The following is a 27,168-nucleotide window of genomic DNA, read 5'->3' as shown; positions in this document are numbered from 1 at the left end:
CAGAACTGGGGATTGAACTCAAGCCCTTGCGCTTATCAGGGAAGCGCTTATTCCACTGAACCATCTCCCTGGCCCCTACAAGCTTCATTCTAGAAGTTACCCTTTTACCAGGCTTTGGTGTTAGATTGCTGAGTGTTTTTTACATTTTTCTGAAAGAAGCAAATGCTCATTCATTCATCTCATTGCATGGTTTGAGTGCCTGAGTGATGCTCCATAAGCCCATTGAGTGCTTTCACACTTACGTGCTGGCAGCGCGGGCTGGATCCAAGCTCGAAGAGGCCCCGGATTCTTTAGGAGTAGATCTTAACCTTTCTCTCTGTCTCTGTCTGTCTCTCTGTCTCTGTCTCTGTCTCTCCCTCTCCCTCCCTGCCCCCGCCCTCTCTGCCTCTCTTTCTGTGTCTGTCGGTCTGTCTGTCTCTCTCTGCCTTGCTGTGTACTTTAGGCTAGAATGGCTGGCCTCAAACTCACAGAAGTTATCCTGTCTCAGCCTCTCAAGTGCTGGAATTACAGATTGGGCCACCATGCTAGGGCTTAACTTTTAACATTTATGAGCCTGCAGGAGCTGGCTCCTGCAGTGTTGGATTCTGCAGTGCCCCTTTTCCTGGGTTTGGGTGGGTCTACACCAGCCTCGGCTGGATCTGCCCCGAGTCTGCCCATGGCTCGCTTCAACAGAGGTTTAGTCTTGAGCAATCCTGGGCAGGGTGCCAGGACTGAGATGTTGGCACCGGGCACAGTGTATGCTGGCCCCCCTGGAGCTGCAAGCGAGGTGGCCAGGAACAGTCATGGCTTGGGGCTCCAGGGGCAAAGCTTCCTTGCTTGGCATTGAGCTCTGAGCTCTGCACCCAGAGGTTGGTTCATTCTGGCCAGACACCTCTAGACAGAACAGGTTTGATTTCTTCATTCTCCTCTCTTGCTGAAATCAGCGTTGTGATTTCAGTTATTAGTGGCCCCTCCGTGGTCAGCCTCTGGGTTTCCACTAGCATCGGGCATTGGGTTACAGGTTCCAGGGGCTATCCCAGAGCAGCCTCAATTCCCAGATGCTGTCTGCCCAGTGGCCGCTAAGCCTTCAGAGTTCCTCGTGGTTCTGATATGGGCGTGTGTGTGGGACAGAGCCACCTCTATTCCTGCCTTTGAGACATGGGGTATTTTGCAAGGCTGTGGCTCATGGTCCTCATCGTCCTGACTGCAGTGTGGAAATGGAGGCCTGAGGTGTTGGCATTTATCCCATGCCACGCTGGTGGAGATGCCTGGCTGTACCTCTAGTTGCAGACTTTGCTGTGTCCCTGGTTGTCGCCGTGTGAGGTACCTCTGCCCAGCCTCTGCCAGATACTATCCTGGTGAGCCTGTGTTAGGGTCGTGGGGACACCCCCTCCCAGGACAGCAGCATGGAGTCCTCAGGAAAGAGAGGCAGGGTGACGAACTGGGGGCTGCAGCCCTCATCCTATGCAGAAAGCACAGGCAGTTTCTTAGGGACTAGACCAGAAGGAAAGGTTGATCTGTGCTACCAGGGCCTCTCTGGCTGGAAGAAGCTGTTCTCTTTGGCTCCTGGTGCACACGGTCCCTGTCCTCACCCCCCGGGTGATATTTTCCTTGGGCACCCATAGCCCTGTGTGTCCTGATTGATCGTCTACCCTACCACAAGGGACAAATAGCACTTTTGTGTGACTCCAGCCAGCAGAGTTGCCAGGTGGCCTTGACCTTCTTCTAGTCTCCTGCGAGTTAGTTTGGCCTTGTCCCTTGCTGGGGATGTGGCAACTCACTGCAGTGACATGCCTGAGCTCTGGCCTGTTTTCCGCTTTAACCGTTCCGCTGTGCACAGCAGTGCTCTTCTGTTGTCAGCTGGGTGTGTGGGTGTTGGCTCAAATGACTATAAAGGCCTACATGGTGTTTCTGCGTGAACCATTTCAATGAAAAAGTGATACAAAGCACAGCCTGCGCCCCTCTGCCTTTCCTCAGGAGCGGAACATCAGGCTCCCTTTCTGTCAAGTCTCAGGGTTGGCACCTTGGGGTCCATACAGTATGGGCTTCCCTCCCTAGCTCACGGGCCTGACTGCTAAAATGTTCGTGTCCTTGGCTTCCATTCTTGGGGTGGCAGCCTTCTGTTGTCCGTGGTCGGTTGTTGGTCCTGAAGCTCTTCTGGTAGGAGGCTTCCGCACAGCGAAGGGCGCACTTCCTTTCCTCAGGGCCCCCGACCACCAGATTCTGAGTCCACTGCTCTGTACTCCCAGAGAAGGCAGAACTGGACCAGGCAGGAGCCAGGAAAGCTGCCCAGCCCTGCCCCTGCTGGTTTTGTGACTTGTAGCAACTAAGTGGCCTTCTTGGTGGACCTCAGTTTTCTGAGCTGTAAGCTGGGGATAATGGGGTCCCTCTATATTTTATTGAATTGCTGGGAGGTCAGGAAAGAAAAGAAGTCCCCTGAGGCATGCATGAAAGCAAACCCAAGTACCCTTCAGGCATTCCTTGAGCGCAAGTTCTGGTCTTTTACAAGCCTCCCCTGAAAGCTGCTGGAAGCATCTGTTGGTTTTCCCAGCTGCCCCACCCCCAGCCCTGGCTCTGGGGAGAATGCCAAGTCGGCAGCACCCACCTCCCAGCCCCCTGGAACTCTCACATAGCTGCTTTAGCTGTTTAAAGCAGGTTCCACCACTCCCCTCCCCCAACCCGGTGTGCAGGCATGCTTGCCCCACCCTGTGCGTGACTCGCACCAGGCTGGACGGCCTTCTCCGCACACAGCGGCTCTGCAAGCACAGAGGTACTCAGACCTGCCCCCTCGCATCACCGGCCTGCCCGGTCGGTCGGAAGGAGATGCTGTCTCAGAGCTGAGTCTGATGCTGCTTAGACTCCTCCTGACTTCTGACAGCTGTCTGCACTGTAGGGCGTGCAGCAGGTCTCCCTGAAAACATATTTTTCTCGCATCTGGGCCTCTCCTGGCCCTGGGAAGATCACCTGTTAAAAGTCATAAATCTGGGTGGAATAAAGCAGAGCTGCTCTTCGCCCTACAGGGCTCACTGTCTAAGGAAAACATGTTTCCTTGTCCTGCAGGTTCAGTAGCTTTTACCTGAAATGCTGGCGACCAGAAATACATTGGATTTTGAATTTTTTTACATTTGCATATACATAATGAGAAATCTTGGGGCTGGAACCCAAGAGTAAAGACAGAATTAATTTGTCTTTCATATACACATCATCATATCCATAGTCGGAAGATGATTTTGTATAGTCTCGTGACCTTTCTCATGACGTCAGATGTAGGACTTCTCACTTGGGGCGTCATGTAGCCACTCATGAAGTTGCAACTTCAGGAGCATTTTGAAATTTTAGATTATGAGTTCCTCATCTGTAGTAGAAATAGTTTCAGGTCCCCAAGTCCTTACCTGTGTGTCTCAAGATTATTTTGTTTGCTACCGCCAAGGTAAGCAGGATGGTTATAAAGAAAGGTCACAGAGCTTTTGAAAGCATGTGGGAAGGCAGGTGTGAGGGAAGGGCAAGTGTGAGCGTCTCGCTTTCCTGTCTCGTGGACAGGCTGAGGGACTTGTTACCTGGCTGAGGGACCGTTGTGCCGTCAGACCCACAAGAGTGTTCGTTGGTCGGAGTCACCTCTGTTAATTGGTGGAGACAGTTCCCACCAGCCGGATCGGGCTGATGATGGCTGTGCCGTCTGCTGGAGCATGAAATCACACCTTGGGACCGTCTTCTGTCCTTCTGTGATGCCAGGACATCTGTTACTCACCATAGCGGAGAGTGGTGCTCAGCGACGGGGGACGGGGGGGGGGGGAGCCAGCCTGAATTTGGGCCGGATGGTTTTTCAGGTCCCTGCTCTGTCTTCCTGCCAGCCTATCTTCTAATTCTAGTAGGGGTTTTGACTGAGACTCTGATGTGGTATAATCAGGTTTTTATTTTTATTTATCTTTTTAATTTTTATTTTTTGTGGTACCAGGGATTGAACTCATGAGCTTGCGCTTGCCAGGCAAGCACGTAGTCCATGAGCTGTCTCCCCAGCCCCTAATCAGGTTTTTAAAAAGCCTCCAGCAAAAGATAGTAGTCGGGGATCACAGTTGTCAGTATCTGACTAGCCGATTTAAAATACTGATCACTAGTATGCTGTGCAGCTCAAGGTTTATAAAATCTTAAATACAAGGGGGCCTGCCCATTAACTCTGTGGTTTAAGTGCCTGCTTACGCAAAGCAGTCAGGCTCAGAATTCTGTGATTCGATCCCCAGATCCTCATGCCTTATCAGACCTGCCCTTAAGGCATCCTGAGGGGGGAAAAAAAATCCTTCTGAAATACATACCACGCCCATGTTCAGAATGGTGTGAGAGGACTCGATGAATATTTAGAGATTTACAATTTTATCTCAGGTGCTATCACTGGAGTTCCTGACCAAAGCCTCAGGTTCTCTTGGGTTTCTGTGCAGAAAAGGTCCGTATGCCTAGTGAAGTTGTATTTTGCTTTTTCTGGGGAAGGCACAGGGAGGAGGGGTCCTGGAGAATGAGCAGGCAGCGATGACAGGGTAGGTGACAGCTTGCTCCTGCCAGGGTTCAGTGGTGACCTTCAAACCATTATGGCCATACTTGTTCATAACCATAAGCAGGCTTGCAAGTGTAGCTGCTGTCAGTCAGCAAAGATACTGGCTAAGAATTGCTAAATGAATTGTTTGGGCATCTTGCTTCCTTTGGAGTTCCATTTTAAAATACAATGTGGTTGGCTGTTACCTTTTTGGGTTTTGGTTGAGTCTGGAATATGCCACTGAAAAAAATTCAAAATAACTTTAAAAGAAAAAAAAAAAAAAAACCCGGTAGTTTTCTGATAAAAGACTGAAAAGGCTAAGCAAGACCTAAAAATGGAAACTGTTCTGTTCGGTGGTACGTACCCAGAGGAGATCTTAAAATACACAGAAAGCTGGAATTTAGCAGGTTTTCATGGTAGAGAGCTTAGCCTCACTCACTTTGCTCTTCAGATTCTTCATTGGAGAGGTGTGGCAGGCACCCAAGCTTTTGCAAATTGGACTCTTGCCTCAAACGTCACCCTCAACTGTTTAAAAAAAAAAATGAGTTGTGTAACAGATCACTCTGACTTACGATGTATGTCCTACAAGTGCTCCTAGGTGATGTTGTGGCTTGCTGCGGTATCCCGGGGTGGAAAGAGCTAGCGGCCGTAGCATGCAGACGTGTGCACAGGCATGTGAGTGCTGAGACGTGTGTGTGTCCAGCAGTCGCCACATGATAAATAGCACTTCGCAACTCTGAGCCGCGGAGCGCGTAGGTTTTGCTCCCGTGTACTCCGCTTGCTCCACTGATGGCGGCCGCCCTCCTTAAGGCCCATCAGCACATCAGGAGCTGTTTTTCGAGTGTGACAAGGACTACGCCTTTGTGGACGTTGACCAAGATGCATATGCTGGGAGGCCACCCCTTGGATGGGTGACAGGGGTGGTGGTGGGGATGCAGAACCCTAGAATCCGTACCGATGTGTCTTCAGCATGAGTTCACATGCAAGCAAGAAATTCTGTAGGTTGAGAACTTGTAAAATTGTAAAGCAACATTTGGCTCCATGGTGAAATACTGTTGTTGTTACCCTGAAATAGAGGCTTTTTGATTTCTCTGGGTGGCTGCAGAACCATACGGCACGTTCTATGATGGCTGGAATAAATTTGCTTTTCACAGAGAAACTGACCGAGCATGACTAGAGGCGGGTGTTAAGCTGTCCAGGTACAAGATCACCGTGGCTGTAGAACGTGGCTCCAGTGGCCAGTGTCAAGTGCCGCTTCTTCCCTCCCCCAGTGACCTTTGTCAGTGCTGTGAGTCCCAGTGAGGCCTCTTGCTTATTGTGCTGCGTAGAGGGTCATGGCCATGGTAGCAGAATGGCTGTGTGGATGTGTAGGAGGGGTGGCCCGCACCCTTGGTGGCCCGCACCCTTGGTGGCACTGCCCAGCCCAGGTCTGCACTGGCATTGCCCACCTCCGTGGCGCATGTCCCAGGGCTAAGGTTTCCCTTATCCCTTTGGGCCTCTTGGCAGACAGCATGTGTGTAAAGGTCTTTGCAGACCTAACCACTAAATGATTAATGGTGAACGGGGCCAGTAAACAAGGTCAGACAAAAGCACTGACCTTTATTTTGTAGGAAGGAGGCGAAGATGCAAATGGGAGGAGTCTTCCACTGGAGGAAAATTCACTGGGAAGCAGAGGTCCCTACCGGCTGGTCTGGGGCCGTTCTTTTCTCTCAAGGTTCACTGACATGGGGGAAAATTGCACTGAGCGGAGTTATTTTTGAGAGACGTCGCACTAGGTGTGTGGCAAGTTGTGACTTTGGATCTCACATAGATGTTCACGCAGACCTCCCCTGCCAGTTCCTGAACCATGTGGCTCTGTAATCTGATTCCTTTGCAACTCAGGGCCTCATCCAGATCAAAGACCATTACTATTATTATTTTTTGGCGGACCTGGGGATTGAACTCAGGCCCTTGCGCTTGCCAGGGAATCACTTATTTCACTGAGCCAATCTCCCCAGCCCCCAAAGACCATTATTTTTATCTCAAGTTGTTCTGAGGTAAATTAGGTGCAGTCTATGAAAACTGGTGTCTGGGAGGCATTTAATAAAGGCAGTTTCCCTTCCGTTTTTCTCTTCTGCTTTTAAAAATTAAGATTTAGCAGTACTTTTTATTTATTTATTATTTATTTATTTATTTATTTATTTTTTTATTTTTTAATTTAATTTTTCTTTTTCTTTTCAAAGTTTTATTGATAAACATATAGCAATGAGACAGTTTCAAATCAAATCAAAAGCACAGTTTCAACAAATAATACACTGCATATATTCTTCTTAGTGGTTAATTGCTGTACAAGATGCAGACTTGTGATCCTATTTACAAACACCATTAGAAAAAATCATTCTATTCATTAAGAGAATGCAACTATATATCTATCCCAACCACTTTGAATACACAGATACAAAATGGACATTCATAGTTATACCCCATTTTTTTTTAAGTACCGTTATTGAATATTATAGGTGTGTAAACTCAGCAAAATATTCTAAACAAGTCCAGTAGCCCATAATAGCATTGGGTCTTCTGTTTAACTGGCAATGTCAGAAATTATTGACCTGAGTCCCCCACAGCTCAACATAACAACATGGCTTTACTTCCTATATTTCGTCTTCATACTTTTCTACTGGATGGTTAAGACCAAGGTAAAGCAGGACCTGTGCAACAAGAGTTGTAGCTTTTTGGTCTGAGAAGGTCAGTGAAATGCCCTCAGGATTTATCCTGAGATCTTGTACCTCAGATTGTAGAACCTTCATCAGTGCAGCCATGTGGATGAGTCACGGCCATTGCTTGGCCAATATGCTTTCTGTGAAAGCCTGAGACAGTGTCTTCTCCCCATGTGACTCTCCTTAGGCACACTCTACGTCATCGATCACTTTCCTCTTTGGCCCCGTAATCTTCTTGATCAGAAAATTTGGGACACTACCGAGGTACATGACGTTACAGTACAAGTTCTCATATGTCCTGAGTCTTAATTGACCTTAGAAGGCTAGGGCCAAGATTTAGCAGTACTATAAATACAAACCATAATAAAAGGTGTTCTTAAGTGGAATTCAGGAGAAAGCTGTGTGCAGGGTGCAGGACGGAAGTGGCAGGGTCTCTCGCTTTGCGCAGATCCAGTGGGGCAGGCTCACCAAAGTCAAAAGTAAAAGAAAGCTAACTGAGAAAGCGAGGCTAAGGAAAACATCGTGGGAGTTGGTTGGCCACATATCTCAGGCGCTGTCTGGAGCCTGGAAACCCAGGAATTTTGGAAATGCTACCCTGTGTTCATTTTCAGTGGTAGAAACCCCAAACTTCCTGCTTTGGAAAGTGGAGGGGGGGTGGGTGGCACTGGGATTTTTGCCAAGAATTTGGTTTGGCTGGTTCTCTGGCTCGGTGCTGCCACCTCCTGTCCATAAGTGGCACTGCGCCTTACCGCCAGCGTGTGGTTTGCTCTGTGACAGGGTTTTGCACAGGCGAGGTGCGTGGTAGCCCTGAGCCCCTGGAGACTGGAATTGAAAATCCGTTTTGCTTGGATCTGGATTTTTTCTTTTTTCCTACCCTGGTGATAAGAAGTTTATTCCTTGCATTTTTGTTTCTGTTGTAATAGTGAAGTTTTCCGATACAGTGTGATTGGGGCTAAGCCACCAGCCGCCCCAGTGGGCACATGCTGTGACCCCCAGCTTTTCCTGATACATTTTCTGCTGTCTTGCAGATTCCACGCCTGGGTCCCCGGGTGAAATGCTGGGGAAACCAGCCAGCTGTTGACCCAGTTTTTTTTTTTTTCAACTTTTTCTTATTATCCTTGAGTTATTTTTGCTGTTCTTGGTTTGTTATTATAGAGATGCTTGCTAACAGAACTTGCTGGACTCGTTGGGAAGGAGGCCAGGATTCAAATGTGGAGACAGTGTGGGACCCAACAAGCCCAGAGGTCCTTTTGGACCAGGGTAGAAGGTGAAGAAGGTTTAGAGAACTGTTCAAAGAAAGTATGCACCGTTAGGCTGCGTCTGTGTTGGAGTGAGGCCAGGGCAGGGAAGGGGAGGGGGAGAAGGAAGAAGAGGAAGAGGAAGAGGAAGAGGAAGAGGAGGAGGAGGAAGGGGAGGAGGAGGAGGAAGAGGAGGAAGAGGAGGAGGCAGCCGTGGTGGTGGTGGTGGCGGCTGTGGCATGTAGCTGAGCCCCTCAGACAGAGGCTGACCTAATGCAGGGGATGATCAAAAAGACACAGTCTGTGTTTAAACTTTTAAAAAGTTATTATAGTAAAAGACATGTTGTCATAAATGTCTCTCAAAACACATCTTACTTTGAGCACTCTTAGCCAGTTCTGGCCCCTTTCTGAAGCAGTTCTGGAAGTTTTCTTTTAGGAGGATCTTCACAAGGTGTGATCAAAAATGTGATGAGCGGGCCACTTCACACTGAGTGCCGTCCAGTGGAAAGGCAGGCTGGTACTTGTGCACAGTCAGCGGATCTGCACTGTGAGGCTTCTGGTCTCCCCCAAGGTGAAAATGGCCACACCAGGTGATTGTTTTGGATCAGTTCAGGACAATGAGACAGCCAGGACAGTGTAACTAAAGACACTCACAAAAGAGGACTTGCAGAGCTGCTTCAGAAAGTGGCAAGAACAATGGGCCGGGTGCGAAGCAAGTGAGAGGGAGGATCTTGAGGGCGACTAACGGCAGAGCAGCCTTTACAGTAATCATTTTTTAACATTAGATTTTATTAGTACATTCTTTATATACATAACGATCACATTCATCATAGAGAATTTGTACCCGTACATGATAGAACTTTTTTCCAACCCTCCTACCTTCCCTTCAACTGGTAATAATTTTTAAAAAATTTGAACACATGCTGTATTTTTTGGATATGACAGGTGGACAGGTGTAATTAGCCACTGAGGCCTTCTGGGCAGGAGAGGCAGCATGTGGTCCTGAGGTCTCCAACAACCCTGGTGCTCTGTATCTGCCCAGCACCGCGGACCAGGGTGTCCTCCGACTAAATACCGGCTGAACACAGATAGGAGGGGACAGAGGACTTGCAGCAACAGACAGCATCAGTGTGCTGGGGGACCGAAAGGAGACACGTCCCACAGCATGGCTGGGAGGAGGGCCACGAGCTGAGCAGGGCTCTGTTCCTTCTCCCGCCAGCAGACTGGCCTGGGAACAGGGCCAGGGCCAGTGGGGTTTCCTGAAGGGATCTGCTGTTAGGCTCTGGCACCAGCCTCCTTTGTCACCATGAGCAGGCGAGCAGAATAGCGTGGTTCATTTCTAAGCTCTCTGTACGTTGGAGCCAACGCACAGCTTGGGTGGCTGCGTGTGTGTTGGGTGTTTTCCTTCTGGGACCTGCAGTGCCATGTGTGGGAACCTCAGCCACGGAGGAGCACGGGTGTGTGTGCGGGCTGTGGTTTAGCTCAGAGGTTTTGACAGCGATGCATCCGACTTGGCTTTCAGGGACACAGATTTGTGAAATTAGCTGTGGTTGCATCTGCCTAAGACATCCTGTGTGACTGTGTTTTCAGAGACTACCATTTAGTGATGTCCTAGAAACTTAGCCCGTGAATTAAGTGAAGGTTGAGTTTGCCAACCCTGGATCCTGTTTTTATGGAAAGAAAGCTGTGGTAAATGCATGTATGGAGGAAAGGGCAGAACACTCTTTAGGAAAAATGAGCTCGTCGGGAGCCAGGCTTCTGAGCGACTGAAGTTTCTTTGCGCTGATCAGTATTTTCTTAATGCCCTCCTAGGGATGGTATAAATTTGGAAAGAACAAAAGTAGTAAATGTTAGTTTCAAATGTCTAGTTCATTCTGACGATGACTCCTGGCTGAGCCTCTGCTTCCTTGGGGTGTGGATGAGGACTGACTGTCACCTTTGCTCCCCTGCAGACGCAGCAGCATGGCCAGCGTGCTGTCCCGCCGCCTGGGCAAGCGGTCGCTCCTGGGAGCTCGGGTGCTGGGCCCCATTGCCTCTGAGGGGCCCCTGGGGGCCGGGCCGCTCTTGGAGCCACAGGTGGAGCTGCCAGAAGGCACCGCACCCCAGCCTGTCCTCACCTGCAAGGACCCCCAGAGCCAGGAGCAGCCCCAGGAGCTCCTCCAGGCTCTGGGCTCCAAAGGCCGCCAGCAGGTGGCCTTTCAGCCAGGACAGAAGGTGAGTGATCCAGGTGCAGTCTGCCAGCTTTACAGAACAAGGGAACAGGATCCCCGGCTTCCAGGGGCCAGAAGATTGCTTCTTTAGAATTAGCTCTAGACTCTGCTGTGAGGCTAGGCTCCAAGAGGTTTGTGTCCTCAGAACTCAGTTTAGCCTTTATTGTCCCCTGTGGGGCAGAAGCATCCCCCTCTGGGCCTGATATTATTACCACATTCAGATGCGTGGGCTTCTCTGCCTCTGCCTCTCTCTCCACTGAGAGTGGAGACTTGCCTCTGTTTCCCTGCTTGGCTGGTGCTCCTGGCCCTCTGCCCACGCGCTAAGGCAGCTGCCAGCAGGACAGGCTGGCTGCCAGCTTCCCTGCGGAGACTCAGTCTCTGGAGGTAAAATGCAGGGTGTGGGAAGTTGTGGGTACAAATGGAACACCACCAGTGTGCAGGACTCAAAGGCCAGGCTGGGCGAGAGGGAGGATGGGCACACAGGTTCCAGGGAGTTGTGGCTCATCTCCAGTGCCGAGTTCGTAGGGCCCTGTTTGGGGCAGAGCTGGCCCAGCATGGCTCGTCTGGGTCCTCTGCTCTGTCCTGGTCTGTTGGTGGCTCCTGGAGCAGGATGTTCAGGCCTGGGTAATTGTGTTGGCTGCTTTTCTCTTCATTGCTGGGACAAAACACCTGCCACCTAAAATTAAGGAAGGAAAGGTTTAGTTTATTTAGCTCACAGTTTGTGGTTGTGTCTTTCTCTGTTCTGGCTCCAAGGCAGAGTGGCACACGGCAGAGGGCAGTAGTTCATGACAAAATAGCAAAAGCAGCAAGGAAAGGGGGAGGAGCAGCGGTGAGCAAGCCTCTTTCCCTGCCTTGTATTGTATGCAGGCTGCCTGCCCCAGGGCGGGTGCGGTGCTCACACCCCTAATCGGATCAGGAGTCAGTCACAAACCCTAGAAGCCCACTGTGACTGCATGAGGCTTTGGGGTTGGGGTCATCTGGACATGCATCATAGCAGTAATTTAATGGGTCACAGTGGGTGTGGCTGGGAGGTCCAAGAGTGTGGCGCTGGGCTGGCCTCGGGGGAGGGCCTCTGGGCTCAGCTTGCTTTCAGAGTGAGGGAACTTTCCCTGCCTCATATGCTATGCCCTTGGGGTAAGAAACACGCCCCTGAGCACTGAGTCCTTCACCTGCTAAAGCTATCGCCCTCGGGACCCATGCGGATCACATGGCAAACACACCTTGACACTCAGAACTTGGGGTGACATATGCGGAGGAGTGACCCCGGGCTACTGTCCTCCCCCCAGGTCTGCGTGTGGTATGGGGGCCGGGAGTGCACGGGCCTGGTGGAGCAGCACAGCTGGACCGAGGACAAGGTGACTGTGTGGTTGTTGGACCAGAAGCTGCAGATCTGCTGCAAGGCGGAGGAGGTGTGGCTGGCGGAGCTGCAAGGCGTGGTGCCCCAGGCGATGTCCCCGGAGCACAGGGTGGCCCAGGCCCTGGCCTACAGACCGGTCTCCAGGAACATCGATGTCCCCAAGAGGTGCGCAGCAGTGAGGGTGGGCCTCGGGCTGTGCCGGGGTGGCGAAAACGTGGGTCTTAGGGTCTCATTGCCAGGCCAGTGGGAAGATGGGGTACGGAGCAGAGGTGTAAGTCAGGGGCCAAGACTGTACTCCAGCCCAGTAGCATTGATGGACCCTGAAACTACAGTGTAATTAATATAATGTTTATGTATCACATGTCAAGAAATAATGTTCTTCTTTGGGTTCTTAAAAAAAAAAACAATTAAAAATGTAAAACCACTTATAGCTGAAAAACTGAATAGCCCCAGGCAGCCACTCGGAGTGCTGACCCGGCTTGGATACTCTGAACCTTGGAGGTGGAGGGAGAGTGGGTGATTTGCTTTAGAATTTTATTTTGTTCTTTGAGATGGAGTGTCACTGCATAGCCTAGGTTGGCCTCCGACTCAGGATCTCTCACTTCAGCCTCCTGATTAGCTGAGACCCAGCGTATGCCGGCACACTGGTTTAGAGTTTATGATATGACTTTTCTCTGAGAATATATATATTTTAGATTCTATGTGTCTGTTAGTCTTTTCAGATTGGGAAAGAAAATCTGCTGGCTGGGATTGTGTTACACACAAGACAGGCAGTCACACCCCTGTGTGTCTGGAGGGGCCAGTGCTGGTGAAATAGATCCAGCATGTTGGTTTTGCTTTTCAGACAATGTCATGCTAGGTAGCCCAGGCTAGCCTTGAACTCATGGTAGGTAGTTCAGCTACCTACCATGCCTCAGCTTCCCACGGGGTGGGATTACACACATGCGCCAGCCACGCTGAGCCTGATCCATTTTGACTTTATTTGTTATTGTGTATTCAGTGGGCTGCCTGCCAAGAAATTGCCTTCCAGTATATGCAAATGAATATTCAAAGGTCATAGAAATAACTGTGTTTAATATGCTGGTGGTCATGGCTTAACTTCTGCATACCCAGTTGCGTAGTTTAGTAGTCTGGATTGTAAAAACAAAACTGAGTTAACATAGGCCCTCCAAACAGGCTGCCATGCTATGAAATACCCTTGTGTGCCTAGACCTGAGGAGATGGTGTCCCTGTGACAGAGGTAGCTAATTCCCCAGAGGTAGCTTTAAAAAAGACCTTTTTTGGGGGGGTGGGGTGGGGAGCTAACTCATTGGTCTGAGCACCTGCCTGGCAAGTGCAATATCCTGAGTGCGGTCCCCAGTACTGTAGCATACCATACTGGCCCTGGAGCCCCAGGTAAATCATGGTGGCCCACGCCAGTCATCCCAGTGCTGGGGAGGCTGAAACAGGAGGATCACTAGAAGTCTGAACTGCATCGCAGTTTAAAAAAAAGAAGGCCTATTTCTTTTCTTTTTTTTTGGAGGAACTGGGGATTGAACTCAGGGTCTTGCGCTTGCCAGGGAAGCGCTTATTCCACTGAGCCATTTCCCTGGCCCAGGCCTATTTCTTAAAAAAGCAACAAAAAAGACATGTAGAAGTTTATCTCAGAATAACTTTTCCTAATGCTTTAGCATTAACTTACAGATGGATCTAATTTTGCTTCTAAATAATATAGCTGCATATGGATTTAAAAAAAATGACCACATAAATTTTATAGAATGCCTCTGTGTAAAACCTTGAGATCTGTGCAGGAAGATTTAGTGTGTAGCTTATTTGCTTGGAGACTGCTGTAGTAGGCTCTGTTGACATTGAGCAGCTAATAGAATGCCTAGGTACCTGGAGGAAGAGACGAGGAAGAACCCGATTAGTGTTATTATTTCCTCTTAAATTTCCATGTAAGACAGGAAAAGGAGGTAATCGAGAAATGGGCGCAGCTTGAGACTGTAAGGTTGGGTGCAATCCATATAAGATGCAGGAGCTTAAATATCACACAGTGTCGCTTATATGAGGAACCCAAAGTGTAAATAATTGAAAGAGCAAAATAAACGATAGATGGTAGGAAAGGAGGGAGGTGGAGCCTTTGCCATTGGGAAGGGGACCTAGAGACTGGGGAGGGCAGGGAAGGTGTGTTGCGTGCCCAGCGCGTGTAATCACGTGTAGGAGCTGCGTACTAATAAACACGAGAAAAGGCAAGCGGCTGACTTTAGTCTTTTGATGTCTTTTGGGCATCTTTTCTTCCTACCATTTGTTGTTTTGGCTCCTCTCTCCTCCCCCGAATAAAATGTCCCATTTTAAGCTGCAGAGTTGGAAGCAAAGTTGGAAGAGGGCTGCTTGGGGCACCAGCCTAGCGTAAGCGGGGGACCCATGTGCTCCGCTGTACTGCCCCGGATGGTGAACGCCAAGCGCCCAAGTGAGCACGTCTTACGTGTGAGGAGGAGGCGGGCCCTTCAGCTTGGCTTCCTCATGTTACCTGGGTGCATCAACGGGGATTCTGGGGTGTGGGACAGAAATGTAGGATGACCCCAGGAAAATAGTCCGAGGTGGGTGCCTTCTGAAGGCGCCACGACTGGCCAGCGCAGGAAGTCAGCTTTCTCCTCCTGTTTGAGTGCAGGAAGTCAGATGCAGTGGAGATGGACGAGATGATGGCGGCGATGGTGCTGACTTCCCTGTCCTGCAGCCCAGTTGTGCAGAGCCCTCCAGGGGCCGAAGCTAACTTCTCCGGTGAGCAAATGGGCCTGACCCCTTCTGCTTTGTAGCTGATGCAAAGTCAGCTTGGCCCTGGGACTTCTGGAGTCTCCTCTGGTGCCATTGAGGCAGAGCTTCTGCCCCTGTGCCTCAGTTTCCCCAGGTGACTGGAGATGCTTAGGCTTAACACTGAGCTAAGCTAGCCCCTGGGCAGGGGTGCACTTTGGGAGTCTGAGCAAGGCATTGGCAAGAGGAATATTTAGTTTTCTGAGGTAGAAATATGCTAAGCGGTCCCCTAGAAGCCTCAGAAAATTCGTACCTCCTGTTCCAAGTGCCTGATTCAGCCTCCTCAACTTGTGGGGCCTACAGCCCCTCAGTAGAGCCCTCAGATGCCGCTGCATGGTAAAAATCCAAGATAAAAAAAATCTGTGACTTCAGATGTGTGTTAAAATAGAAATTCTATTGGTGGTGACCTCAAAACACTGAGGCGGTCACCCAGCAAGAAGGATCGCTGGGTGTCTTGAAGCGTTTTCGGAAATTTCTTACAGGGCTAGCTGACCTGTTTTACTCCCAGGGAAGAACATTTTCATCTGTGTGGGCTGAATGAATTGTAGGAGAATATGGAATTAGATCAGGAGGAAAGCGGCCTTTACAAGTATCCCCAAAAGTGATCTCAGTAGACGGAAAGGGAGGGAGCAACCTTAAAGCCTGAGCTCTGAGGACACCTAGTGGTGAAGCCTAGTATTGCACGGCTGCTTTATCAGTGCTCCCCCACCCCCCAACCCAAGTAGACCCAGAAGAGGGTAGTCTAAATTCTCAGGTAGTTCTACAAGTTAAAGAGAATCTGTGAGGCCGGGTCAGCAGACCTAGAAGAGAAAATGAATGACTCCAGTCCTCATAAGGAGTGTGTGCACGCACACGCATGCGTTCCAACCTACCTGCCTCTCGTGATGATGCGCCACAGTGTCTCCCACCCCGTCCTTTTGTACTGTGCCTCAAACCCAAGAGAACTCTACTCCTGAGCGAGGCCCCTAGTTCTTTTGGCTGTGTATTTTGAGCCCAGGTGTCGCTATGTTGCCGAGCCTGGGCTTACACCTGCAGTTCTCCTGCCTCGGCCTGAGTAGCTGGGACTACAGCATATGTGGCTCTTCTGTCCCTTGTTGATGAGTTTTTATTGTCTGTTAAAGGCTTTTTTTGTTGTTAAAGGTTTTACATTTCTGCTTTTGTGATAAAAGTCAGTGGAACTAGGGCTTCCTTGGCAGCTAATTATCTGAAGTGTCCTGCAGAGGGCGATTTACATAAGAGCCTTGCTTCGGTAGCTGAGCACGGTGGTGCACCCCCTGCTCCCAGCAGCAGGGGCGCCAGGGCAGGAGGAGCACCCTGGGTTTGAAGCCCGCCTGGGCTGCATAGTGAGACCCTGCCACAAACGGGCAGTCTTGCGATAGTCGCGAATGCTGTCTGCACTCCGGCCTGTGTGTTGTCAGGCTGGCGCGGTGCATGCACGTGTGTTGGGTGTGTGCCTGTGTCCACATAAACGCCTCTAAAAGCCTTGCTTGCACACTCTCCACGGCACACTCGTGCAGTACTTTGCTCTCAGGATCTAGGCTCGTTAGCTGCTATTTGTGCCCCAGAAGAACTTCTTATCCCCCGTCCCCTGCATCCTAGTGACTTTCAGGTTCACTTACAGGGCTGACTGCTGCCCTGGTTTTCTCTCTTGCTTCTTGGGCATGCTGGTTTCGGTGTACCCGTCCTTGGAAGCGGTGGCCTTGTGGCAGGGCCGCTGTGTTCCCAGGCTCGCGTGGTGGACCTGCCTTTTGCCCTCGGGGGCCTGCTCGGCCTGGGTGTGTTCTCCCTGCTGTCCTGTCCCTTGTGGTCTTCCTGAGTGGATTTCCATGGGCCTGTTGGATGGTTCTTGAGTTCCGCCCCGAGTGTCTGCCTTGATCCGAGCCCCAGGATAGACAATCTTGGAGCACTTGCATAGCGTGAGCCAGCCCGGAGTTTGGTGCTCAACCGGACGCCTGAAAATCCTCGTCTGCCTGGGCCCTCCTGCCTCAACACCCTGGCTTAGAGTGGCCGCCACACTGCTGTACCGTGTGACCGCCTGCCTCTGCCAGCCCTAGGAAGTGTCTCACCCCCCGCCCCCAGCTCTCAAAACAGGCTCCGCAGTTTTTCTTCCTGGTAGTCAGGGTTTAGCTCAGGGCCTTCGAGTGAAGCTGCATCCCATCCCCTCCCTTTTTCTGAGACAAGGTCCCAGTAAGTGGCTAATTACCCAGGCTGGGCTTGAACTTTCAATCCTCCGGCTTCAGCCTCCCAGAGTGCTGGGATGACTGATGGGCACAGTCCCTGATTTTTTAACAGTATGAGGTAAGATTCAGACCTTCACCACGTGCCTCTGATGTGGCTCTGGTGGGCTCTGTCACCTGGGGACAAGCCCGCCTATAATCTCTGTCTTCTCTCTGTTGCCCAGCTTCCCGAGTGGTTTGCGCTGACCCCTGGAAGGAGAGTGGGGATGTGTCTGACAGCGGCAGCAGCACCACCAGTGGCCACTGGAGTGGCAGCAGCGGCATCTCCACGCCCTCGCCCCCGCACCCCCAGGCCAGCCCCAAGTATTTGGGCGATGCCTTTGGTTCTCCCCAAACTGACCACGGCTTTGAGACTGACTCTGACCCTTTCCCGTTGGATGAACCTGCTCCACGCAAAAGGAAGGTGTGTGATTTGTATTGTGAGTCAGGGCAGGTTGCCCAGGCTGGGCTGGAATTTGCAATCCTCCTGTCTTAGCCTCACCTTATCCTTTTAAGCCTCCTCCTGAGCTTACCTTCTTCCCTACACTCTCGCACAGGCCTGTGTGTGAGGAGCAGAGGTGGGGTCCTGGTCACAGCACCACTGTCTCAGTTACTCATCTCTTGTTGCTGGGACAAATATCTAACACTCAAAATTAGGGAAGGAAAGGTTTATTTAGTTCACAGTTACTGGAGGTTTCAGTCCATACTCAACTGGCTCCAAAGCATAGTGGCATAGGGCAGAGAGCATCCACTCATGGTGGCAGCGAAGAGCAGAGAGCCAAGGGGAGTGGCCTCTGCTCTGGCAGCGAGCTAGCCACTCACCCCTCCTTACATTGTAATGCAGATTAACTGCCCCAGGGCAGGTGCACCATCCACACCCACTGTAAGCAATCACAAACTGCCCCATGTCTGCACGAGGCGTTGGGGTGAAACCTCCACACAAACCATAACAACCACACACTGCTCTGGCTACCAGGGCCTACTCCAGGGACCCCTGGCTGCTAGTCTCTGCTCCCCAGGAACCCTGGCCTGGGGCCTGCTGTTGATGCAGAGGACAGCAGCCAGCAGAAGTCCCCACCACGAGCGGGGAGCAGGACACACTCCGGTGACTGGACTCTTCTTTCCCCTAGAACTCCGTGAAAGTGGTGTACAAGTGCCTGTGGCCCAGCTGTGGCAAAGTTCTGCGCTCCATTGTGGGCATCAAGCGACACGTCAAAGCCCTGCACCTGGGGTAGGTCTGGAGCTCGGAGCTGCTTCCTAGGCTCCCGGCGAGTCTCCTTTACCCGCTCCTACCAGCCCAGCAGCGTAGGGACTGAGTGCGGTGTGTGGAGCATGCGCCCAGCCCCGCTAGCGGCTCTGCAGGCTTCCTGCTGGTGGGTGAGAATGGCTGTAGCCCAGGGAGGAAGCGAGATGTTTAGTTGTGGGTGGAAGTGGGGGACTCTAGTCCGCTCTCCGGTGCAACCCCATGGCCCAGATGTGGAGTGGTGATTTCCGTTCTCACTGGGCATCCAGGCTACATGGGCACTGATGTTGGGGCTAGGGCCTGGATCTATGCGGAGCTGGCTGATGACTGCTGTGGCACGACGGGGCTCATAGCCCTGGGACAGAGGAGGGGCCCCTGGAGGGCTGGGGCAGGGCTCAGAGCCGGTATTCAGAAGGGACAGGCGTCTGTGCCAGGAAACAATTCCTGCTGCTGTGCCAGCCTGGCATCCCTCAGGCACTGGTCGCGAGCAAGGCTGCTGGGCATTTTGGGTACCAGCGTGACTTGCTGGGTGATCCCTGGCCATTCTTTCTCTTTCACACTGCGGTTTCCACAGGCTCTGAACAGAGGCTCTGACGCTGGCTGCCTCTTTCTCACACAGGGACTCTGTGGACTCCGATCAGTTCAAGCGGGAGGAGGATTTCTACTACACAGAGGTGCAGATGAAGGAGGACCCTGCTGTGGCTGCAGCTGGCCCTTCTGTCCTTCCGACTCCTGTTATCGAGCCAGCCCCTGCCGCCCGGGTGACCAGCCCATCCCTCGCTGCTGTCCCTCTGCCTCCGCCCAAGGCCCAGTGCTCTGGCCCTAAACACCCTGGCCTGGAGTCTTCCCTGCCCTCGGCTGTGCTCAGCAAGTCGGCGCCCAGCTCCTTTTGGCACATTCAGGCCGACCATGCGTACCAGGTAAAGGCCCAGCCTTAGCTTAACTGGTCCCTGACCAGCAGTGTCACAGGACACTGACCACCCCGACGGACAGCTGAGCCTTTGGCCAAAGTGCTGACTTTACCTTGGTCAGGAAGGGAAAGAGAGACGAAGTCCATGCCGTACCTGTGGGAATCTCAGGAGCGCTCCCTTTGTAGCTGTCATGAGTGGCTCCAGCAATCTAGCTGAATCCCCAAGTAATCGAGTTGATGGATTTGGTTGGGGAACCATCCCGTTGCTGGCGTTGGGGTGCAGGGTTATGACCCCAGTACTGCCAGGCAGAGGCAGGAGAATTACAACGTCTAGTCCAGCCTGGGCAAGTTAGTGAGATCCTGTCTTGAAAAGGGCTGGGGATATAGCTCCAGGAGAATCCCTGGGTTCAGTCCTCAGTTAAATAAAAAAAAAAAAAGCAGTGGAGTGGTGCTGTTGGGCTTCCCTGGGCTAGTCTTAGGTCCTGCAGCTGTTCATGCAACAGTCTAGTTTTGCATACCAGCTGTGTGCCCCACATTGGGCCAAGTAAGCTGCACGTGGAATAAGCCAGCCCCTGGCTTTGTAGAGAGCATGGCGTAGCAATGCGTATATACCTACGAGTATTGTAAGGCATAGTCAAAGTACTGCTCTATGGAGGCGCAAGAAGCACTGTTGGTGTAGGCGAGACCACAGGAGTGCTTAGCATGTTTAGGGAAGTGTCACGGGGTGGTGACATTTAGGGAGGTCTTCATGGCATGCAGTAGGTACGTGAGAAGAAGCTTCCTGGGTGCTGATTTTAAAGTCTTTTGGTGCCTAGTACTTGGTTTTGTTTTTTTGACTCTGGGCCAGACGCAAGCTAGGAATTAAAAAGTAGTATTTTCAAACAGAAGATGTTCCAGAATGGCTGGGTTGCCTCCTCACTGGAATCAGTGGCCACTTAATCATTTCATGGTTCGGCCCATGTCCAGCCCTAGCTGACCCTGTTGGTCCACGTGATGTGGCTGTGATTTTACAAATAGACCTAATGGGATACCTGAGAACCGCTGGCTGGGGATGCGGTGTGTCGTGTTTCAGCAGTGCCACCTAACTTGGTGTTGGGGCTGCTTTTGGCAGCTGTGTGTGGCATATTCTTGGCAGGTGGTGGCACCCAGAAGCCGTTGTGCTGCAAGGGTCAATTATAGGGAGGGTTAAAAGGGAGATGGGTGGAGGAGGTGGTTTGGAAGAGCTGGGTGCTCTGAGGTTGCTCCTGGGCAATAGCCCTGTCGTGGCCCTGTACCTTCTGGTCATCCCGTTCAGGTACAGCTGGGCTTTCCCGTGGGATGTGAGGTTACAGGGCCCCGGGCAGACAGTCCTTCCTGAGCTGGAGCCTGGCTGATGTGCTCTTACCTCCGCAGGCTCTGCCGTCCCTCCAGATCCCTGTGTCCCCCCACATCTACACCAGCATCAGCTGGGCTGCTGCCCCCGCCACTGCCTCACCCCTCTCCCCGGTGAGTGTGCCCTTCCACACATGGGGCTCCGCACAAGCCCGGGGCTCTACCTGAGAACCTCTGGCTAGCAATGTGGTGTTGTGTTTCAACTGCTGGCTGGCAGTGCGGGCTGGAGGGCCTATCCTGGGAACACAGATGGTGCTGTCGCCAGGCCTCTGGGCCTGGATATAGCAAGGAGCCCTGCATGCCCCATCCTCACATCCCCAGCCATGTCTGAGCTGGGCGGAGGTTGCTCACGGAGGGGTCCAAGGCAAGTGGCTTTCCACTGTGTTCGTTTCCTGGCTCAGCCCTGTGTGTTCCTGGGTGCCTGGTAGAGCCCAGTGCTTAGAGGAGAGGAAAGGAGAGAATGAGGGGCTGCTGGAGAGGATGAAGTGCAGGGCAGGAGAGAGGCACTTCGGGAGGCTGCAAGACCTCGTGGACTGGCACCTTAGTGTCCTGGACTCTGAACTGGGCAAACCGGAAGTCATCAGAATCACATGCACTGAGCTCTAGCCTCCAGGGTGTGTCGCAGGGCAGTGTCACACCTTATAAAACCTGGTGCCTACTTCACTCCATGCATCTAAGTCCTAGGCAGAGTAGGCAGGGCAGCTTCCCAGGTGGCTGTCTTGCTTTGAGACTGTCAGGTCCCCAGTGAGGCTCAGGGCTCCGCCTTGCCCTGCAATCCTCCACACCCTCCTGGGCCTGGTCGCTTGCCCCCTCCTGCCTGGAATCAGTCCCCTCCCTCCGGGGTGGGTGGGAAGCTGTCTTGGAGGACGGACGGCTGCCCTGGCCTGTACTCATAGCTGTGCTCCTCATGCCTAGGTCCGGAGCCGCTCACTCAGCTTCAGTGAGCCGCAGCAGCCGCCACCTGCCGTGAAATCTCACCTGATTGTCACCTCTCCACCCCGGGCCCAGAGCAGCACCAGGTAAGAAGTCCGGGGGCACTGTCCCTTCTGGGTTCTGTGCCCCATCTCCACTGGTAGTTATGAGCCTTGAATGTACCCCAGGATAATCGCCAGTGTCAGTCCCCCAGGGCACCCTGGGTGGAGGACACGAGGGCTGTGTCAGGCCCCTGGGGTCAGGCCCTGTGGGCATCTGTTAGGAGCCACCTTTCCGCCCCGGCTTGCTCACCCTGCCGGTATTTGACCACCAGTGTGTGACTCTGCCTCTTTCCTGTCCCTTGGCAGGAAAGCCCGTGGCGAGGCCAAGAAATGCCGCAAGGTGTATGGCATTGAACACCGGGACCAGTGGTGCACCGCTTGCCGGTGGAAGAAGGCGTGCCAGCGCTTCCTGGACTGAGCCGGACCCGGCCACCTGCCGCTCGGTGACAGCAGGGTCAGGGGGGCAGAAAGGCACCCGCCACAGCAGAGCCGGGCAGATGCACGCGGAGGTGTGGAGTACCAGTCTATTCAGCAAAGGTGTAACACTTAAAACACTTTTCCCCCTTGGGGGAACATTTTATTTTTTTAAAAAAATGAATTTTCTTCCCCCTGAAATAGGAGCGAGCCAAAACTGACCAAGGGTATTCTGCAGCGAACCAGAGACCAAAGAATTCCTTCCCTTCCCTCTCCTGTCCCTGTCCCACCTCTCCTGGCTGGAGGGATGAGTTTGTCTGTCTCAAAGAGGGGATAGTATTGCATACGAGTCCTGTTTCCTGCTGAGCTGGCAAATCCCTTGCTCTCTAAATTTCCAGAAAGGATTGTGAGCAAGATGAATTTCTTAAAAAAGAAAAGAAAAAAGTAGCTTCTCGACAGAGGGAAGACTTGGGGTAGGTGGAGACAGCTGGTGTCTCGCGTGCCCCCAGGAGGCTCTGCCGCTAGAGGAGGCCCCTCCTTTGGAAGCTGCTCCATTTGAGCAGCCTCTGGAAGGAAAAGGAATCCTTTCTGTGCTGACAGCTGCCTGTTCTGTGGCTTCTTCTCAAGACCCACCCAGACTGAGAGATTTGTGAAGGCTGCCACCAGGTAGCTGAGCCAAAAGGCTGCTGAGAATTTGCTTTTGGAAGTGTGGCCGTTCAGTAGAGCCTTGAGCATTGCTTGTCTCCTGGAGGAAGGTTGAGAGGGTTTTAGTGTCCGGCGAGAGGGTGCCCTTGCCAGAGTGACCCTTCCTGGGGTCTCTTTTCTCTGTGGGAAGAGGAAGGGCCAGAACACTTTGTCCTTTTTCCTGGTGTGTTCTGAGACCTTTCATGTGGGTGGCCCCCAAGGATTTCCTCCATTTTTTCTTCCCGCAGAAGGCAGGGTAGGGAAGGTAGAGCTCTTTGGGCGTGAGCTCTTGGCTGAGGACCTCGAGGGTGGGCGCTGTGGGGTTGAGTAGTAGCTGCTGATTTCGGCCTTTGGTATTGGGAAGGCCAGGCATTGGGGGGGATAGGTGGTGTTGGGGTTACTGTGCAGAGCTGTTCTCACCAAGGAGGAGAGCTGGGAGCTTAGTCCTTGCCAGCCAGGGTTGACTAAGGACTGAGTGGCTAGGGAGCCTCAGAACCTGGACATGACCACCCTGGGCTCACTGTGTCCCCGAGTCACCATGCCTGGGACTGAGTAGTAGTGTCCTCCTTTGGTTCTTATCCGGATGGTCCCAGGACAAAAGACCTGGCCACTAGGGCTGATACCACTGAACATGATGCCGCGTAGGAAATAATGTGTGTGCTGTAAATCTGTACTGCTCAGCATAGGGAGGTAGTGGTGTGCAGGCTGTAGTGCAGGGCTTGGCTGGTGACAGAAGGGACAGAAGCGCTTGCTTACACATGAGCGTCTTTGGTAGGAATATAATTCTGCAATTTGGGAAAAATAAGTGTTCATGTCTATGTTTTGGCAAAGCCTAAAGCCAGGCCAGTGAGAGGTGACCCAGGGCTTCTCTTCTGTCGCTTCGTGGAGAATTATGTGGCTCCTCCCTTTGGCCCACTTCCTGCGCTGCTCCGGTCTGGATCTCCTGGGGAGGGAGCGTCCTGACACTGGGACCCTGCCTCACGGGCCTTCCTGGCTACAGCAGCCTGTTCCGTGCAGCTGTAGCTGATGAAAGGACTTTTCTCCACTCAAGGTAGACTCCTCCTGCCATTGGTGCACAGGACATAAAAGGAAGCGAGGAAGAAGAAATTGGTGGGATGCTTTAACAGTGGAGAGGGTTTTGTTCCTGTCACTTAGTTTCTGTCTGGTTTTTATTGTCTGTATCATTCTGTCCCCCTTCTTGGTGGCAGTGGCTTCTGTCTCATGCTCTGTGTGGGCCCCCAACATGGGTCCATCCTTGGTGTGGCTGCTCTGTGGTTCCTTCCCAGAGCTGGGGTAGCTTGCGGTTGACCCGGCGATCATGCGTGGTGTCTCCCTGCTCCCACTCCCCACGCACCCCGCACCGGTTGTGGCAGAAGGCCAATGCCACAGGTGCGGCGCGACCCATCCACAGGGCAGTTATCTCGGGAAATTGCTGGTCCAGGGGTGTCCACATATTTCTTGGGGTGCCCGTCAGAGCGGAGGCTGCGTGGCAGAGGCGAAGTCCACACCACGTGGAACACAGAATCATGTCCGAGGGCAGGGGAAGGCTCAGGTACTGAGCAAAAGGGCGCAGGTAACTTAGCTTGGACTTAATAATGTGAATTTGGCTCTGAAAGCAGTCTGGTGACCTCAGACAGTGTGGCGAGCCATGGCCATGTTGTCACAGTGCGCGCAGTGCACTCGGAGGACATAATTAATTTGCGTGTGTAAATTCTGATTTGTTGGAAGAAAAATCTGTCCTGTTACTTTCTGGTCATCCAGGTTGTGACTTTAGCAGGGGCAAAAAAAAAGAAGCAAAATCCCATCTGTGAATTTGTCTTACTGGCTTTTTTTCTTTCCCTTCAGCCATCTTCTAAGTATTATTTTTACTGTTAAAAATTTTTTTAAAAATGTGAAATGTAATGTTTTTACACCAACAATATGAAATATATTTTATAAGGAATAAAGTGGTACGTTGTCTGGCTTAATGTGTGCTTGTCCCTCTTCTCCTCTGTCCTTGCAGCGAGTAAAGTGCTCATTGTTTTCGGTGCTGAGCCAGCATTTGACCCCACATCAAACTCTAGATCAGGTGCACTCTTGCTTCCTTCTAGGACCAGAAGGTGACGTTGACCAGGATCTAAGCCTTGTGCGTACATGGATTACCGATGCAGTGGCTCTCGGAGGGAGTCATTACTGTCCCTACTTTACAGGTGAGAGTGAGGCGCAGAGGTTGAAAAGCTTGCCCAGGTCTAGAAGCTGGGAGAGAAACAGCACAGGATTGTGACCTAGGCAGTGACTATTTTCTGTTCCTTCTGTTGACAAAGGGCAGCATCTTCTGGAGAAAAGTCACAGGGCGTTAGATTTTTGTTTTATAACAAAATACCTGAGGCAGGCTAGCTTTATAAAGAGGTGCATTTAGTGAACAGTATGGCACAGTCGGCCTCTTGGCTGTGACACTGCATGGCAGATGGCTGTGCTGGGAGGGAGAGATCAAATGCAATGACAAGAAGCTGGGGGGGCTGGAGTCCTTTCCTCCCCCATCAGGGTGCACCTCTGATGACTTAAGGATCTCCTATTAGGTCCTATCTCTCCCTGCTACTCTGAGTCCGTGCCTCCGACAACACGTGAGCCTTTGAGGACACCCACACATCTCCAGGCCAGGACCCTCTATGTAGAGAAATGGGCCTGAACGTGGATCCCATGCGCTGCGACACTCCCACCCCTAGCAGAGTGGCCTCAGTGCACTGAGCAGCAAGTTGCATCCCACCTGGGGCTCCTACCTGGGGACTGGTGTCTCTACAAGTTCAGCTGCCAATCTTGAAGAAAAGCTGAGTGCAGCACCTGTAGATTCCAAGACCAAGTTGAAGAAACAAGGCTGGAGGCAGTTGTGGACATGTGTTTGAATGTTCAGTCTGTATAAAATAAGAGAGGGTGTGCTGTTCTTGGGAGCATTTGAGGTGGTGGATGTGGGGGATGGGCAGGAGAGCCAATGGTCCTGCTCTTGGTAAGCCAGAAGTCTGCAGAAGACCCGGGAGCTGGAGAAAGGCTCTAGCGAGTCTCTATGCGTCACTTTTGGGACTAGGGGTGGCTCTGGGAGCAGGGTCTGGGGACTCCTGCCATTGCTGGAGAGGAAGGGGGCTGACTCAAGATGCAGTGAGCTCGTCATGGCAGTTTGAGAAGCCCTGTGTCTTCCTTCTATTTGTCCTTTCTCCACCTGTCTTCACCTCTCACCCAGGGAAATCCCATCTAGGACCAACCTGCTTGCCGACCATTTGCCAAAGCTCCCCCAAGTCAGTCAGCTGGCATTCTCCATTGGCAGCTGTGGTGGGGGGTTACCCAGGTTGCCCTTCTGGGTGAATTCATGGACCTCCTAACTCTTTAGCTCCTGGTGGGGTCTGGCAACCTGGGGACACCACATTGGAGCTTGAAAGTGGGGTTGCTGAGCCCCTCAGCTCCTAGAGTTTGTGAATGGCTGCAGTTCTTACATGTTTGAGTAACTTCCTTGCCCCTTCCGGGCTCCCCAGCTCGCACGCAGAGCTTCCAGCATCCCTTGCTGCTCTGCAAATTCTTTGCCATGGTTGGCCGTTTAATGGCTAGTGTAGGGATCCTGGGAGATGTGGTCCTTAAGAAATGCTGACCCCCCGTGTTCTGCCTTACACAGCCTGTCAAATGGCAGGAGGGAGTTAGTTATGCAGAACATGGGCCTCTAGTAAGAGGAGGATTCAGCTCTCCCCTTAGTCCTGCTTGCCTTTCACTTTCTGAAGGCACAGTAAGGACACTGGACCCTGTTATCTTGGACTTCCCAGTGGTGGAAGTAAAAGCTGAATACGCTTATGACCATCTGGGGTACAGCTGGTTGGCTGTATTTGTGGCTTCTGCTTCTATAAATTAATCAACTGCACTGTGAAAATATTTTTTAAAATGGCACCCAAACTGATCAAGAACCCTGAACAATGTTGCCTAAAAATGATGCACATAGCATTTCTGTGGCGTTGGGCATTGTTAGCAGGGATGGTATAAAGTGGAGAAGAGGATGTGTGGAGGTTATATGCAAATACACACTTTATGTGAAGGATTTGAACACTGTTGGATTTTGGTACCCATGGGGTGCTGGAACTCATCCCCTATCTACTTTGGTAGATGTTTAACTCCTCAGTGACTCTGTGTGGGTTCCCTGTGAGTTTCCTGGCTGGGATCTGCTAGCCACACACCTTAATATGTTTAACGGAGATAGAAAGTAGATTTGCATCACCAGGGACTGCTAAGAGGGCAAATAGCCACCTTATCAGAGCCTGGGGGTGCGCCACGCACCCGGCCACCCACAGAGTCTGGGCCCACCTCCTTCACCCTTATGCCCCTGCCCAAGTCAAACCCAGCTGAGTGAAGTGACTTCCAGTTCAAGGTGCATGACACCCTTGAGCTCCTCATGCTCAAACAGTGGGCCCCGCCTCCTTCCGAGGGAGCTCTCTGCCTCTACCTCCCTAGAGAGACAGCTTCAACTCTCAGCAGGCTGTGCTTCTTGGTCACACCATTTAGAAAATGCAAACCAGTTTATTAACCATTTGCTCAGTAGAAGTTT

The 27,168-nt window shown here is 51.9% G+C and overlaps 1 protein-coding gene across 6 annotated transcripts in view; it reads left to right on the top strand.

Moving 5' to 3' along the window:
- Znf395 (zinc finger protein 395) overlaps positions 1 to 22,352 on the top strand; it is a 36,949-nt gene extending 14,597 nt beyond the window's left edge. For 4 of the 6 annotated variants that reach the window (XM_004630697.2, XM_023714684.1, XM_023714683.1 and 1 more), the window contains exons 2-10: positions 10,394 to 10,655; positions 11,938 to 12,173; positions 14,659 to 14,768; positions 17,200 to 17,438; positions 18,145 to 18,245; positions 18,877 to 19,177; positions 20,560 to 20,652; positions 21,454 to 21,557; positions 21,819 to 22,352. In XM_004630697.2, coding sequence (XP_004630754.1) covers positions 10,404 to 10,655; positions 11,938 to 12,173; positions 14,659 to 14,768; positions 17,200 to 17,438; positions 18,145 to 18,245; positions 18,877 to 19,177; positions 20,560 to 20,652; positions 21,454 to 21,557; positions 21,819 to 21,930 — 1,548 coding nt within the window. In that variant the 5' untranslated portion in view covers positions 10,394 to 10,403 and the 3' untranslated portion in view covers positions 21,931 to 22,352. Of the gene's footprint in view, positions 1 to 6,106; positions 6,179 to 9,010; positions 9,032 to 10,393; positions 10,656 to 11,937; positions 12,174 to 14,658; positions 14,769 to 17,199; positions 17,439 to 18,144; positions 18,246 to 18,876; positions 19,178 to 20,559; positions 20,653 to 21,453; positions 21,558 to 21,818 lie in introns of those variants that run through there. The other 2 variants (XM_023714682.1, XM_023714686.1) reach the window with 2 other exon arrangements.
- Positions 22,353 to 27,168: the final 4,816 nt, after the last annotated feature.

This window comes from Octodon degus, unplaced genomic scaffold (assembly GCF_000260255.1).
Source record: "Octodon degus isolate 3935 unplaced genomic scaffold, OctDeg1.0 scaffold00036, whole genome shotgun sequence".
Lineage (NCBI taxonomy): Eukaryota > Metazoa > Chordata > Mammalia > Rodentia > Octodontidae > Octodon > Octodon degus.
Note: the sequence above shows the minus strand (reverse complement) of the source record. Positions and strands in the feature narration are given on the sequence as shown.